This window comes from Carassius carassius, chromosome 26 (assembly GCF_963082965.1).
Source record: "Carassius carassius chromosome 26, fCarCar2.1, whole genome shotgun sequence".
NCBI classification, from domain to species: domain Eukaryota; kingdom Metazoa; phylum Chordata; class Actinopteri; order Cypriniformes; family Cyprinidae; genus Carassius; species Carassius carassius.
In genome coordinates, this window is record NC_081780.1 from 17,060,903 (window position 1) to 17,074,136 (window position 13,234).

Sequence of the window (13,234 nt, forward strand, 5' to 3'; positions counted from 1 at the left end):
GGTCAAGACACATATTACTGAAAAGTATCATTCTTTAAGTCTATCAATAGTGTGTGGATCAGAGAGTGAGGGCTCATGGGAGTCGCCGTTATGTCACGACAGAAGAATGTAGGTGTACTACTTTCTAGGGTCGCACAGGGACTTGTATGTCTGATTATATAAATCATGAACCAGGACTCATTCATTACCATCATCATCACCCCATTCAACATGAGCTTGTAACGGTTTCTTTCTTCAAAACCATGTAGTAAATGAGTTTTCAATACGAACAACTCTTTTCTTATTTTCTAGCTGAGCTAAACAAATAGTCCAACTGCAAACTCATGGCCATGGCTTACTTAACTCTCTGCACGTTAGACTGAGATATCAAAAATGTATTGTGGAAAGGGGCAGAAGCTAATATTTTACAAGTGTGTATAAAACTACTCATGCTATTTACAGGACGACAGAAGACTTCCTCCTGGTGTTGATTCTCTCATGGCTGTGCAGCTCTGGATGTCCCACTCACACCTGCTCTCCCAGGTTTAAAACACGAAACTTATCCAAGTTATAAAAACAGGCCTTCACCACGCGACCTCCAAAGTACCGCCCATTCAGATCCACCACAGCTGAGGAGGACAAAAACAACAGCAGTTATCTTTACATTTAAAAATACTCATAGATCAAGATCAATTGTAATTACACTATGACACTGGCTCAGTACACACACAAAAAATCTGATCACATATATAAAATTGTTTACAAAATACTATATAATATATCAAATTTAATAGATATTATAGCACATAGTTAAATCATTCCAATGAAGTTGCAATTATGAGAATATGAGCACAAACTGCTCATTGTATAGTGGAACAGAAATGTTTAAACAGTTTGTGACTTTTGGACACGTTCAAAGGCTATAAATACATTTAACATGATGTATAAGTTATGACCAGTTGATGGCACTGTCCTAAAGCATTAAACTTCAATATAAAAGTTGTCAGGATATGACCTCATTTCCTATTCCGTCTTTGCAATTTTTTGGTTAAATGGATTAAAAAATATAGATTTTAATGATCTGGACTCGTTTATTTGTAGTGTGTGTATTATAATTATTATTAATATATATATATATATATATATATATATATATATTAATATATATATATATATATATATATATATATATATATATATATATATATATATATATATATATATATACACACACACACAAACACACATACAGACACAGCTATATTATATTATGGTACAATATAATATTACAATGTATATATATGTTACAAAGATTTCAATTTTTTTTACAAGCATTTCTTTTCAATTCAAAGAACCCTTATGTATCATTTCTTTATAAATATCAACTCAATTGTTTTTAACATTGAGAATGAATGAATATTTCTTAAACAACAAATATGAATGATTTCTGATCCTTTTAGGGCTATTCACAAGGTCCGTTCCCGTTTTTTGGTTTGAAAAACGTGAGACCCCGGCAGATGAATGATGAAAAAAAACTAAACCACACAAGGTTGCAAGACGTGTACTTAGCTGCTAAATCCATCATTAAAAACATCCCCTACAGAAAACGTTTGGTTTCCCCCACGTGATCTCACTAGAGGGTTGTTGCCATTTTAAACTATTAAAGTGGGTTTTTAATAATGACCTATAATCAAAAATACCCTTGATGGCATGGCAACACTCAAGCCAATTTAAACAAACCACTAAAAAAAGCCTCCCCAACCAACCGTTATGAAATGTCTGTTTGCACTGTTGCATTCTTCGAGCTTTATCCCAACCCCAAGAAGTGAAGCAGGTGTTCGTTTCAGAGTGTTTTTTCAGCCTTGCATTGTTTCCAGATGCCTGACTCACAGTGGCCAAAAGCTGAATTTGGAGACTTAAAAGAAGCGTGCAATTTTAAATGCAGAATTGCAAAAACGATGATTGTATTCGAACAGGTCTCTCCTGTTCCCTTCTTTCTCTTTTTTAAGCAGTACTTCTTCAGCAAGGGCACATTAAATTGATCAGACATTTATAATGTTTCAAACGATTGATATTTCAAAGAAATGCTGTTCTTTTGAACTTTCTATTCAACAGAGAATTCTGAAAAACATATACAGATAGGTCCATATATATTTGAACACCGACGATATTCATCATTTTGGCTCTGTATGCCACCAGAATAGAATTCAAATGAAACAAGAAGAAATTAAAGTGGAGACTTTAAGCTTTAATTCAAGGAGTTGAACAAAAATATTAAATAAAATGCTTTTTTATACCATCCCCTCATTTTCAGGGGCTCAAATGTAATTGGACAAACAAATATGAAGCTAGGAAAACATTTTTTCATATTTCACAAAGCAACAGAACATGAACACACAAATCAAGTTGTTAACCTAAAATGTTGCCCTTGTTGAGGTTAAAAAAGCTTTGAAGGATGAGGTCATATCCAGCCAGTTAATATTTCGGTCAGTGTTTAGTGAGCGAGTGGAAACTGGTTTGGTCTGGTATCCCTTGAGGTGAGGGAGTGATGTAACCAGCAAGGTGATGCAACACCTATGGGACGGCTTTCACACATTTCCCTGCTTTATTAAGTGAGATCTGGGACACTTGAAATGAAGACCACCTGCACACACACTCTTTAAGTTTGTCTTTAAACCACTCACCTTTAATGGCCGATTCGACTCGTTCGAACTCCAGGAAAATGCGGACGGCCTCTTCGTCAGAAACACCAGCGATCTGTAAACACAAGCCAGACACAGGGTTCATGTCAGCGACACATATCCACATGCGAGACACGCTTCACATAACGCTCACCTCAAAGATGACACACTTGATGACTTTGCCATATTTCTCACACTCTTCTTTAGTCTCAGCTTCCAGGTCTTCATCCACTTCTCCCCTTCCAACCATGTTCTACACACAGACAGTTGTTATGTGCAAACTAAACTAAATTGTCCTGACTATCAGCTGCTTCTCATGTAATATCTGGTCAAAAGGGGCACATATTAACTGGGACTGGGGCCAAAAACAGCATGCAACAAAATAAGTGCAATAAATTGAGAACTTAAATCTGCTTTAGTGCTGTTGTTTCAACCTAAATGGGTGCAGCATATAACTCTAATCACACTTACATTTCCAAAACAGACATTTGTGAAGCTCTATTTAATTCTTAAAAAGCAGCTGCGAGAGCTTTTTGTAAGGTTTAGAAAGAAAACACACAGCTTACCCGCAGCAGCACCACTTTTGTGGGACATTTGAGAATCTCTGTAAGAGGGTTGGCCTCGTTCTTCTTTGAGGCATCCGCTATAAAACGGACAGTACATTTCTATTTAAAATCACAACATACAGCTTCATATACCAGCACAAACAACTCTTCACTGATGATAACAGTAATAAACAGGTGTCGCAAAATGGTTATTTGTGTAAAAAAAAAAAAATTTAACAAAAAGGTAGGTAAACATTATATAATGCCTATGTATTGTAATTCTGGTGCATACAAATGAGAACGATTAAATGATTCTTCCTTTGTGTTCCTGTAGTGAAAAGCATTGTGGGAAACGAGAGTACTTTAACCTAATTTTTGTTCCACAGTTTAATAACCATAAAGCACATCCTGAAAGGACATCTCATGATAACGTCATTATTTACTGTAATATCTGTATGCCCATGTTAGGGATGTTATGGGCATTATTTACGTAACAGACATGATGGTTTTTAGTGACTAACAGGGCACATGTGGGTGATCAAGGCAGAAAAACATATTAGAAGCAAATGTCTGGTGTGGGAAACAGGAAATAAAATAAAGCCAAACCTGAATTAGAGGCTTGTGGATCAACCACATTCTGACTGGATCCTGACGCTGAAACACACACATACATTCACATGGGTTGGGCGAATGACAAAACATGGGGTTGAAAACAAACATGATACAAATCAAGAGGATGCTTGTTTTGGACTTGTGGTGTGTGGGCTTGGACATATTTGCTGTGTGCTTGCAAATGCGTGCGTATGTGTGTGTGTGTGTGTGTGTGTGTGTGATCTTACTCTTTTCCGCTGAGTCTCCAATAATAATCTTGCCCCCGCGCTTGCTGGTTTTCTCCACCGAGAGCGCCGTGCTCAACCCCTGCTCGTGTTTTCCCAGGCCCTGCCCTTCTCGGAATCCATACTTCTGCATGATTTTATGAGCCACAGTACCACTGAACAACACACAGACGAGCAGTGGACTAAATTAATGACATATAATACACTTCATATATAAGTGTAATGTACAACTGATCACATATAGATTTAATGCTTATGAGTTTAAATGTTATATTTCAAATCAATTCTTTAAACAGAAATTCGTTTATATGTTAATTCATAGTTTAAACCTTCTATTATATTAAATGTTATAAGATTTACGTAACTAAGTTCAATCAAAATGTTCTGGTTGAATTTAAACCCTTTAGTTAGATGTTAACTCTATTTAAAATTAATTATTTGAAAATCTATATTGACTGTTTAAGCATAAATCTTTATTAATATTAAGAATTCTTGTGTTAAATCATCATTTTCTGGTTAAATTCAAATCCTTTTATTAAATCTAAATATTATTCATTAAAGGCACAATATGTAATTTTTCTGCTTTAAAAATAGCAAATACAAAGGTGAACAGAAGCAAAGACAAGACGAAGAAGAAAAAGTAGTAGCTAGCCTTGATCGAGACTATTATATTTTATATTTATATTGTTTATATTCATATTTATACCTCAATCAATAACTTAGTTATGGATCATGATTATGCTTTGCCTGCACGTTCTGTGAAGCGCAAACGTACGGGTGAAATAAATGACCTGAGAAGGTTTTGGGACGAAGAAGAAACGAGACACGGGTAAATATTGGAGTTGCATTTCCAAGATGGAGAGAGCTTCGTGACAAGCTGAAACTACAGAGAGATGTTTGCATTCTAATAAACAGGTATGCATCCATTCAGCTAACTATATCTATCCGTATATTTTGTGAAACGATGATGTCTTGTGTAAAACGCAGACGGACTAGCTCTCATGTAGAGTATAATGTAAATCTACATGTGTTTTATTAATTATAATTATTAACAAAAGGCAACCGTGTTTTTTTAACATATATTACTACTAGCTACTACTAGATGGAATATTGATTTGATAGGGGTCTGATAATTCATATCTCTCCGTTCGAAAATACGTGATTGTCAAAATACTAAGGCCGGTGACACACTGGCTGCGTGGCGTCTCTGCTGCGTGCCAGAAGTGTGGCGCACTGCTGCTGCTGTAGGTGACATAGAGGGAGACCGCCGACAGACCAGGCTCTTGTCTTCATGACAACAATATCCATACTTCATGTTGAACATAAATATAAAGCCTACTGATAAAGGACACCGTCAACAGTATTGACGTCAAAATAGACTTATGTTTGACAGGTGCAATATTCGAAAATCGATAATTATTTACCTATAGACTTTCAAACCTCAAAATGTCATGAATTAATATGTATTTGTGTACAAAATTACATATAAACATATTTTCCTATTATATTTTGCCTGGAAACGCTTCCAACACGCGTGCGTGTCGCATGAAAAATAGGCGTCGTTCTATTTCTAGCATGCACACGTTTTCCGCGCGGCTCACACAGGCAGTCTGCAAGCTCTAACCTATTAACATGGGAGCCGAATTAAAAACTGACACGCCACGCAGCTCAGACGCTTGCGCCACGCATCCAGTGTGTCGCCGGCCTCAGTTAAAATGAGTGAGGAATGTGGGGAGCGACAGGGCGCGTGTTCCAATGAACAACAACTCCCATGAGCCTACGCTCTTTCCCGACGTCATCAAAGTACGTCTCATGTTATTATTTTGATTGAGTGACCCCTGGTGGCCAAAAATTCCATACTGCACGTTTAAACAGAAATCCGGGTGACACTTTACCAACCAATTCCCACTATTAGCAAGTTTCTTATTAGCATGCATATTACTAGCATATTAGCTGCTTATTACAGTACATATTAATGCCTTATTCTGAACAAACATATTTAGATTGCTTAATCATACTCCATGCCTCAGGACTGATTCTGCAGCTCTTATAGACTGATAACTTTTGCAGCAAACTTGTCACAGGGCATTAATAGTGATGCAGTTATGAGCCGCTCTCTTACCCATGCACGATTATATTGTCTATCTGTGATTTCACGGACTGGCCATATGACAATTTGAAACTTGACCATATCGCCAACACTAATGGGCAATATAATTCATTTTTTTACATTTTCTAAATCCAAACAAAACAGAGCAAAATGTCCCTAAGCATTCAACCCCAATCCCAATGAAGACAAAACCATTCATTTCCTGGTTGTCATACACTCATTAAGTTACAATTTTCATCTGCTCTAGCGGAACATTAATGTCATCTTGTGCTTCAGCAGAGTATGTCTGTCTAAAACTAGCTAACTGTAAAGTTAGTGAGTCCATGCTATTACAAACCTAAATAGCGAACTGTTCTCACGACATGTACAGTGTAGGTCAGAAACACATAAACGAAGGTCTTCATTTCAGTGCCTCTTCATATTAAACTGGTTAAATGTACATTCATTTAATCGTACCCTGCGATACATGAACAGTGTTGATCCTGCATGTTGTCATCTGCAATATAATATAATATATTATGAACGTTATATGATCCCGCTTGCATTGGGATCTGTAAACCCTCGCCTCAAACTACCCACCATATTTATTTTAAAATATTTGATATATCCCTCCATGGAATATTTAATTCCCACTTGAATGGTGTGCTTTCTGTGTCCAAAATTGTGCAAAAACATTGTGGGAAAATGTTTTCACACTGACAGCTGTCTTGCGAGACAGTGAGCTGCTCCATTTGTTTGCCCAAGGGAGCAACAGTAACTAAGGGGGGCGGGGCTTACCAATAGGTCAATTATGTATTATGCCAAGAAAGTTGTCTGTTAGTTCACACAGACATGAAAAAAGATTGGCAGCTGTCTTTAGCGGAGCCTTTTCCGATGTAGACATCGGAAATTCAAATGCAAAAGCAACTGCGATTCGATTTGAGTTTTGGCAGGTTACATGCATGACGCAGAGAGAGTGGAAAAGCTAATATGGTAATTAAAATTGCTATTGAAATATGACATGCTCATAACTCGTAAGATATGGCAAATACAGTTGCAAATGGATTTTGCTTTTTCATCTGAAATGTGGCAGTCACAGTGCAAATTGTAATGCGAAATCTGCAATCGCATTTGGATTAAGTCACAATTTATACGTCCACATGTGGAAAACGCAACTGTAAATAAGAATCTTCCTGTATCTATAAACAATAATGATTTTATTTATAGCTCTCTTACCCCATGTTGGCCAGGAATGTATTTGTTGGTCCCGGTGGAGATCGTGGTCTATCAGACTCATCGAAAACGGGAGGTGGGATAGCTGCTTTCGACCTCTGCCGACCATCTTCATTATATGAAAATGATGCTGTCATGACAATAAACACACAGTTTTAATGGATTTACTCACATATCCCCAACTAGACCAAGACTGTGTAAAGCCAAAGACATGATTCGACAACACAAAATCAACATCATTAGAGATGAAACACTGGGCTGAGGGCCAAATAACGAACAAGACTGTTCACATTTATTTAGCCATTTATTTCACCATTGCATAAATTAAATAGCCAAAATGTGCTTTTTACTGTTTTAGTAAAGTTATATTTTTTTGGCCATTTTTGAGACCCCCTTCTTGAATGAGGCATGAATTTTTACTGTACAATTAAATGCAGCCTTTCCGAGCAGAATAAACTTATTTTAAAACATTAGCGCAGCCCTCTATATGATCGCCTCGCGTAATTGTTCGGTACATATTATTTGGTCTCTTCAATTATTTAGGTTGCTGAACATTCTGTGCATCCCTAAACATCATGTTATGATTTCAGACTCTGGAAAGAAGGTCAGTGAGATTTACTCACAGTCTCGCTCCATTAGTGATGTCGGAGGGGCGATGGCAGCTCCACCAATATCTGTGTGCCACATAAACAATATCTCTAAACAACACTGATGCTCATATCAACTGCCCTACTTAGACCTCCTGGTATTACCATCTTGGATCACAAGTGACAAAATATAGGGAAGTGAGATCGAAAGACAGAAATGTGAAATGAAGAGATGTTTCAAAGGCACTCACTCCTCTTCCTCTTTTCTCTCTCATACTCCTCCTCCTCATCCGATTCGCCTTCTGTTGGGAAACGTGAAAATCCACTCGGCGCTCCACCTCCTTCGTGCCTCTCTTTACGTTTCCTAACACACAGTTCAAAATAAAACAACACTAATCTATGCAGATCAGGAATACAGGACATGTCATAAGTTTGGAATAATAAAGATATTTGAACATTTTTTCAAAATAAGTCTCGAGCACACCAAGGCTTTGTTCCTTCACAGTGAAAACAATAATATTGTGGAATATTATTAAAATTTAAAATAAAAGGAATTTGTTCCAACAAACATAGCCTTGGTGAGCATAAGAGTCTAATTTCAAAAACATAAAAAAAACTGTTAGTATTCGTGTCTGTCTTCGACACATTACTTTATACATAAATTAAAATTGTGTGTAAATTAAAAGTGCTGTGTATAAATCTGTATTAAAATGTATTAATTTTTGCAAATATTGTGAACTATGAGGTATTCTTTGTGCAATAAATAGTGAATGAGTCAACATTTGAGCTATATGCAGCAAAGCATATAGTGTAAAATACACATCAGAAGAAGCAAACTTTCTATGTCCTCTTTTTTTTGTAATAAAAAATGAGTTTTTGGTAATTGTATTTTGAATTATTTTAGTAAACCTTATGCAAAATTAATATTAACACAACTGTCATGGTTGTATTATTTATTATTAAACAAAATATTCTGATAGCAGATATATTGGCCAGACTACTCTCTAAGATATTGGCATCAGTCATCAAAAAATATCGGTAGCAATATTGGTTGGCAATTAACAGATCTACCAGATACTGACAACGTTTTCTGAATAAATTAATGGGAAATCATGGAAGCATACTTCTCTCTCTCCTCAATCTCTTTCTGTCGCTCCTGTTCTCTCTGTCTCTGTCGCTCTTCTCGGTGTCTCTTCACCACTTTCTCATAGTCGTTGGGAAACATGGGGTCATACTCGTCAGCCAATGGAATCAGCACCTCTCCGGATGAAAACCCAACCGATGTCGAGTCCTACCATACGTATTAATGGGTGAAAGGTTTGTTTTTTTTAAGGGCCAAACATTGTGATGCCTACATTTAAAAAATCTTGGAATGGCTGCTATTTAATTAAATATATGCACTTCTATTACTAACAATATAAAAAAGAAATGCATCATTGTTATTATTTTACAGTCATATTTTTTGCCCTACTAACATACAAAGTAAAGTACCTGGAGATTTTATTATTATTATTAGTAGTAGTAAACAAAGTGCAGCCCTTGATGCCAATGTTCAGACAGGAGTATACACACAGTTTACCTTCAATCCTGCAGCAATGTGTGGAGGTGTATCAGAGATCTGCCGGTCATCTCCAGCGCTTCCTCTCTTCAGATCAACAACCGGAGCCAGAACATTGGACTGTCTCGTCCTCTGAGTCTACACAAGATGTCAGATTCATTTATTGGTTCTCACAGCTTATTAATGAACATGTCACAGGAATGAATATCCATAACTTTCCCAGCTATTGTGACTACTGGATAATAATACAAATAAATAAATAAAACAGGAACAGATTTAAATTTTCAGCCAATTTAATATTGTGAAGTATAATTAACCACTTATACAGCTAAACGCATAAATGTAAAGTATATTTAATAACATGGTCCCTTTTCCATATTACTTAGTTTCATTTTAAAATAAAACTAAGTAATAAAATGAAATATTCCAGGTTTTACATGACAATGGGGACCTAAATATGTATTATCTTTAGTTATGAATCTATATGATCATATAAACACTGACCCACCTTTGCTTGTGTCAGTGCAGCTTTCTTCACTTTCAGCTGAGACTGAAGCAGCTTGAAGTTTTTAGACCAGCCTTCTGTTTTAGTGTCGCTTGTTGCGACCCCCAGATCATCATATAAAGACATTTTACCTCCTTCCCAACCTACCCAACTCTGAAACACACACACACGAAACATAAATACAAGAGCAAGATTAAACACACGTTCAAACGCATTCAAAACATCGGTGTGTTATGTAACAAAAGCTAGCGTATTCAGAAAACAAGGAAATTTGGCGTGTTACAACTTAAAATCACAATTTAAATGAACATGCAGTTAGAATTTTCCTTATTAAAAAAATAATAATACAACAAAGAATTATTTATATATTTAGCATTCACTTCCATGTGGCTCGCAACGATTATTGTAATATATAAATAAACAAAATGGCTATTTTCTAACCTTAAATAACTAATCCACTTTAACGGTCAAATATATGAAGTTAGATGCACACCTTTAAAGAAAATAAATCCTCTAACGTTACTCGTTTTGACCTGTCGGTTAGCATAACATGCTACGAGTGTGACGTCGCGGACGAATGACATCATCAACTGACCACCGCGTCGCTCGCGTTTCAATTTCTTTTTTATAATTTGTGTTTGGTTTTATCGTTTTATTTATTGCGCAGAGCCTTCAATCGCAGTGAACAGAAATAATAATAATAAAGATTCATAGACTTTGTCATGTTATGTAAAGGTCATTCAGCGGTGACGTGGCGTTTCCATAATATTCATAATATATCTACACTTAATAACTACCTTACTAACTATTAATAAGTTAATTAGTATATTGAGCCAAAGTCGTAGTTAATGGTTTGTTAATAGCGTAAAATGAACTTTGAAATAAAGTGAGACCATAATGTTTTATTCTAGTCTTCAAAAGGGAAACTTGCTTATGGACTATTGCGCAATACTTTTCACTTAAGACAGAATATCACAGGTAGACTAAGCTTTATTATAATATTAAAGTATTGTATTAATTAATATAGCAATCTACGTTCATTTACTCAACTGTTACTAATTAATTTTTAGCAGTCTATTTATTATTATTATTATTATTATTATTATTATTTTCCTTTTTTTGCATTAATGCAGAATATAGTATCCTGCAAATAAAGAATAAACTTTATAATATATTTTTGATATGGTTCATTGGTGCCTTATTTTGTAAGGATCATCTTATCAAGAACGCCAACCCACTTTCATTATTAGAAATTACTTATGACATATTTAACTGGATTTGATCCACATGTTTAAGTGGGCATGAGCATAGATATTTAAAAACATTATCTTAACGGTAAAAATAATTTTTTCGTTTCTGCACATTTTAATGAGTGATGTTTCAGATCATGAATCATCAGGTGTTGTCTGACTTTGACACATATCTTCAGAACAAAACAAAATGATAACAACCTCATTTTGATATGGTCAAATGTAATTATTCTGACTGATTGAGTTTTATTCAAATGAGCCAATGTTCAAAACAAGAGGGAGAAACTGGGTAACGGGAAGCTCATGGGGGGAAAACACAACAAACAATACAGAATAGTCCATCTGCCAGTTCAACCGTAATGTTATGACGTGATGAGAATACTTTTTGTACAGGAAAAAAACAAAAATAACGACTTCTGTTCTGAAGACGAACAAAGTTTTTTCGGGTTTGGAATGACATGGGGGTAAGTGATTAATGACAACATTTTTATTTTGGTGAGGAGTATCCTTTTAAGTGGCCCACATCTGCATGCTACCTGGGTTTCCTCCTGACGCTGGGATCTTTCTGAAGTCTGTACAGCGATGCAAATGAGCAGTTTAAACTGGACACATCAGAGCAAATGCTCTTTCAATTTTCCATTTGTCCTGTTGTTGACAGGCCTTGTCCTAACTGAAACACTTCATGTGCACTTTCGGTCTTGCTGACAATGGCCCCTGTGTGAGCGTGTCTCCTAAGTCCACAAGACCGTAGGTGTCCCATTCTTCATTTTAGCATTCCAAAGGGTGCTCGCACTGGGGGAAAAAATATCTTCTATCTACTATTCTATCTACTTGTTTTCTTTGTATGTATTGGTATGTGTGTGTGTGTGTGTGTGTTTGTGTGTACCTACTTTAGCAAATCCTACCCAAAAGTGAACTAAACCTGACAAAATCTCCAAAAGCCTCCCTCTGGGGTCATTCTTATTTGTATAACTGGTTTAAAAATAAAGAAAACAATTTTATTTTTATTATTGTAAAAATGCAGAACGTTTTCTTTAAGGGTTAGGTTTAGGTGTACAGGATATATATATATATATATATATATATATATATATATATATATATATATATATATATAACCTTGCTATCTGTACTGCATTGGGCTAACCAACACTTTTCATAGCACTTGTATTATATTGCTCTTTTAGTGGTTTTGATTGCTTTGACACATCAGAGCAAATGTTCTTTCACCTCCTCATTTGTCGTGTTGTTGACAGGCCCTGTCATAAATGGAACACTTCATGTGTACTTTCGGTCTTACAGACTTACAATGGCCCCTGTGTGCGTGTGTCTGTTAAGTCCACAAGACCGTAGGTGTCCCATTCTTCATTCTAGCATTCAAAAGGGTGCTCGCAAGGGGGTGAGCTTCAAAGCGGCATTAAGTAACAAAAGTGTACATTCATAGAAAGACTTTGAGGGTTTAGAGGGTCATTTTGGATAGGGCCACATACTCAAGTGTGTGGAGTATGTCAAAAAGGGAATGTCTATCTGTATACTAGCTTTCTATATTCTTTTTCTATTCTATCTACTTGTTCTCTTTGTATGTGTGTGTGTGTGTGTGTGTGTGCCTACTTAAGCATATTTTGGGGACGAATTTGTACCCAAAAGTGAGCTAAATCTGATAAAAATCTCCAAAATCCACCCTTTGGGGACGTTCTCATTTGTAAAACTGGTTTAAAAAGAAAGTAAACAATTTTTTTTTTTGTAAATATGCAAAGTTTTCTGTAAGGGGTAGGTTTAGGTGTAGGGAGAGAGAAAATACAGTTTGTACAGTATAAAAACCATTATGCCAATGGAATGTCCCCATTTAGATAGCTAAGTAAACGTGTGTGTGTTTGTGTATATTTGTGTGTGTGTGTGTGTATGTGTATGCACACACACAAATATACACAAACACACACAAGTTTAACACTTGCATTTTATTGCTCTTTT

The 13,234-nt window shown here is 35.9% G+C and overlaps 1 protein-coding gene across 2 annotated transcripts; it reads right to left on the minus strand.

Annotated features, from left to right (window-relative positions):
• Positions 1–292: 292 nt before the first annotated feature.
• Positions 293–10,628, minus strand: rbm17 (RNA binding motif protein 17). Of its 2 annotated transcripts, none has more exons than XM_059511932.1 (13): positions 10,507–10,628; positions 10,017–10,164; positions 9,530–9,646; positions 9,075–9,241; positions 8,202–8,314; positions 7,987–8,037; positions 7,367–7,493; positions 4,045–4,196; positions 3,812–3,859; positions 3,227–3,303; positions 2,815–2,913; positions 2,664–2,736; positions 293–608 (listed from the first exon to the last, which is right to left on the minus strand). In XM_059511932.1, the coding sequence occupies exons 2-13, from the start codon at positions 10,137–10,139 to the stop codon at positions 505–507; spliced, it is 1,251 nt and encodes a 416-aa protein (XP_059367915.1). In that variant the 5' UTR covers positions 10,140–10,164; positions 10,507–10,628; the 3' UTR covers positions 293–504. The 2 variants fall into 2 exon arrangements, with proteins under 2 accessions (XP_059367915.1, XP_059367916.1); XM_059511933.1 differs by having other exon boundaries at positions 10,455–10,593.
• Positions 10,629–13,234: the final 2,606 nt, after the last annotated feature.

What these genes read in the sequence shown, in the direction of transcription:
- rbm17 (XM_059511932.1), bottom strand. Translation starts at nt 10,139, where the DNA reads ATGTCTTTATATGATGATCTGGGGGTCGCAACAAGCGACACTAAAACA. An exon ending in ACATTCCTGGCCAACATGGG is followed by an intron (nt 4,197 to 7,366) that starts GTAAGAGAGCTA and finishes TGTGTTGTTCAG; the next exon opens with TGGTACTGTGGCTCATAAAA. An exon ending in TCAAGTGTGTCATCTTTGAG is followed by an intron (nt 2,737 to 2,814) that starts GTGAGCGTTATG and finishes TTGTGTTTACAG; the next exon opens with ATCGCTGGTGTTTCTGACGA.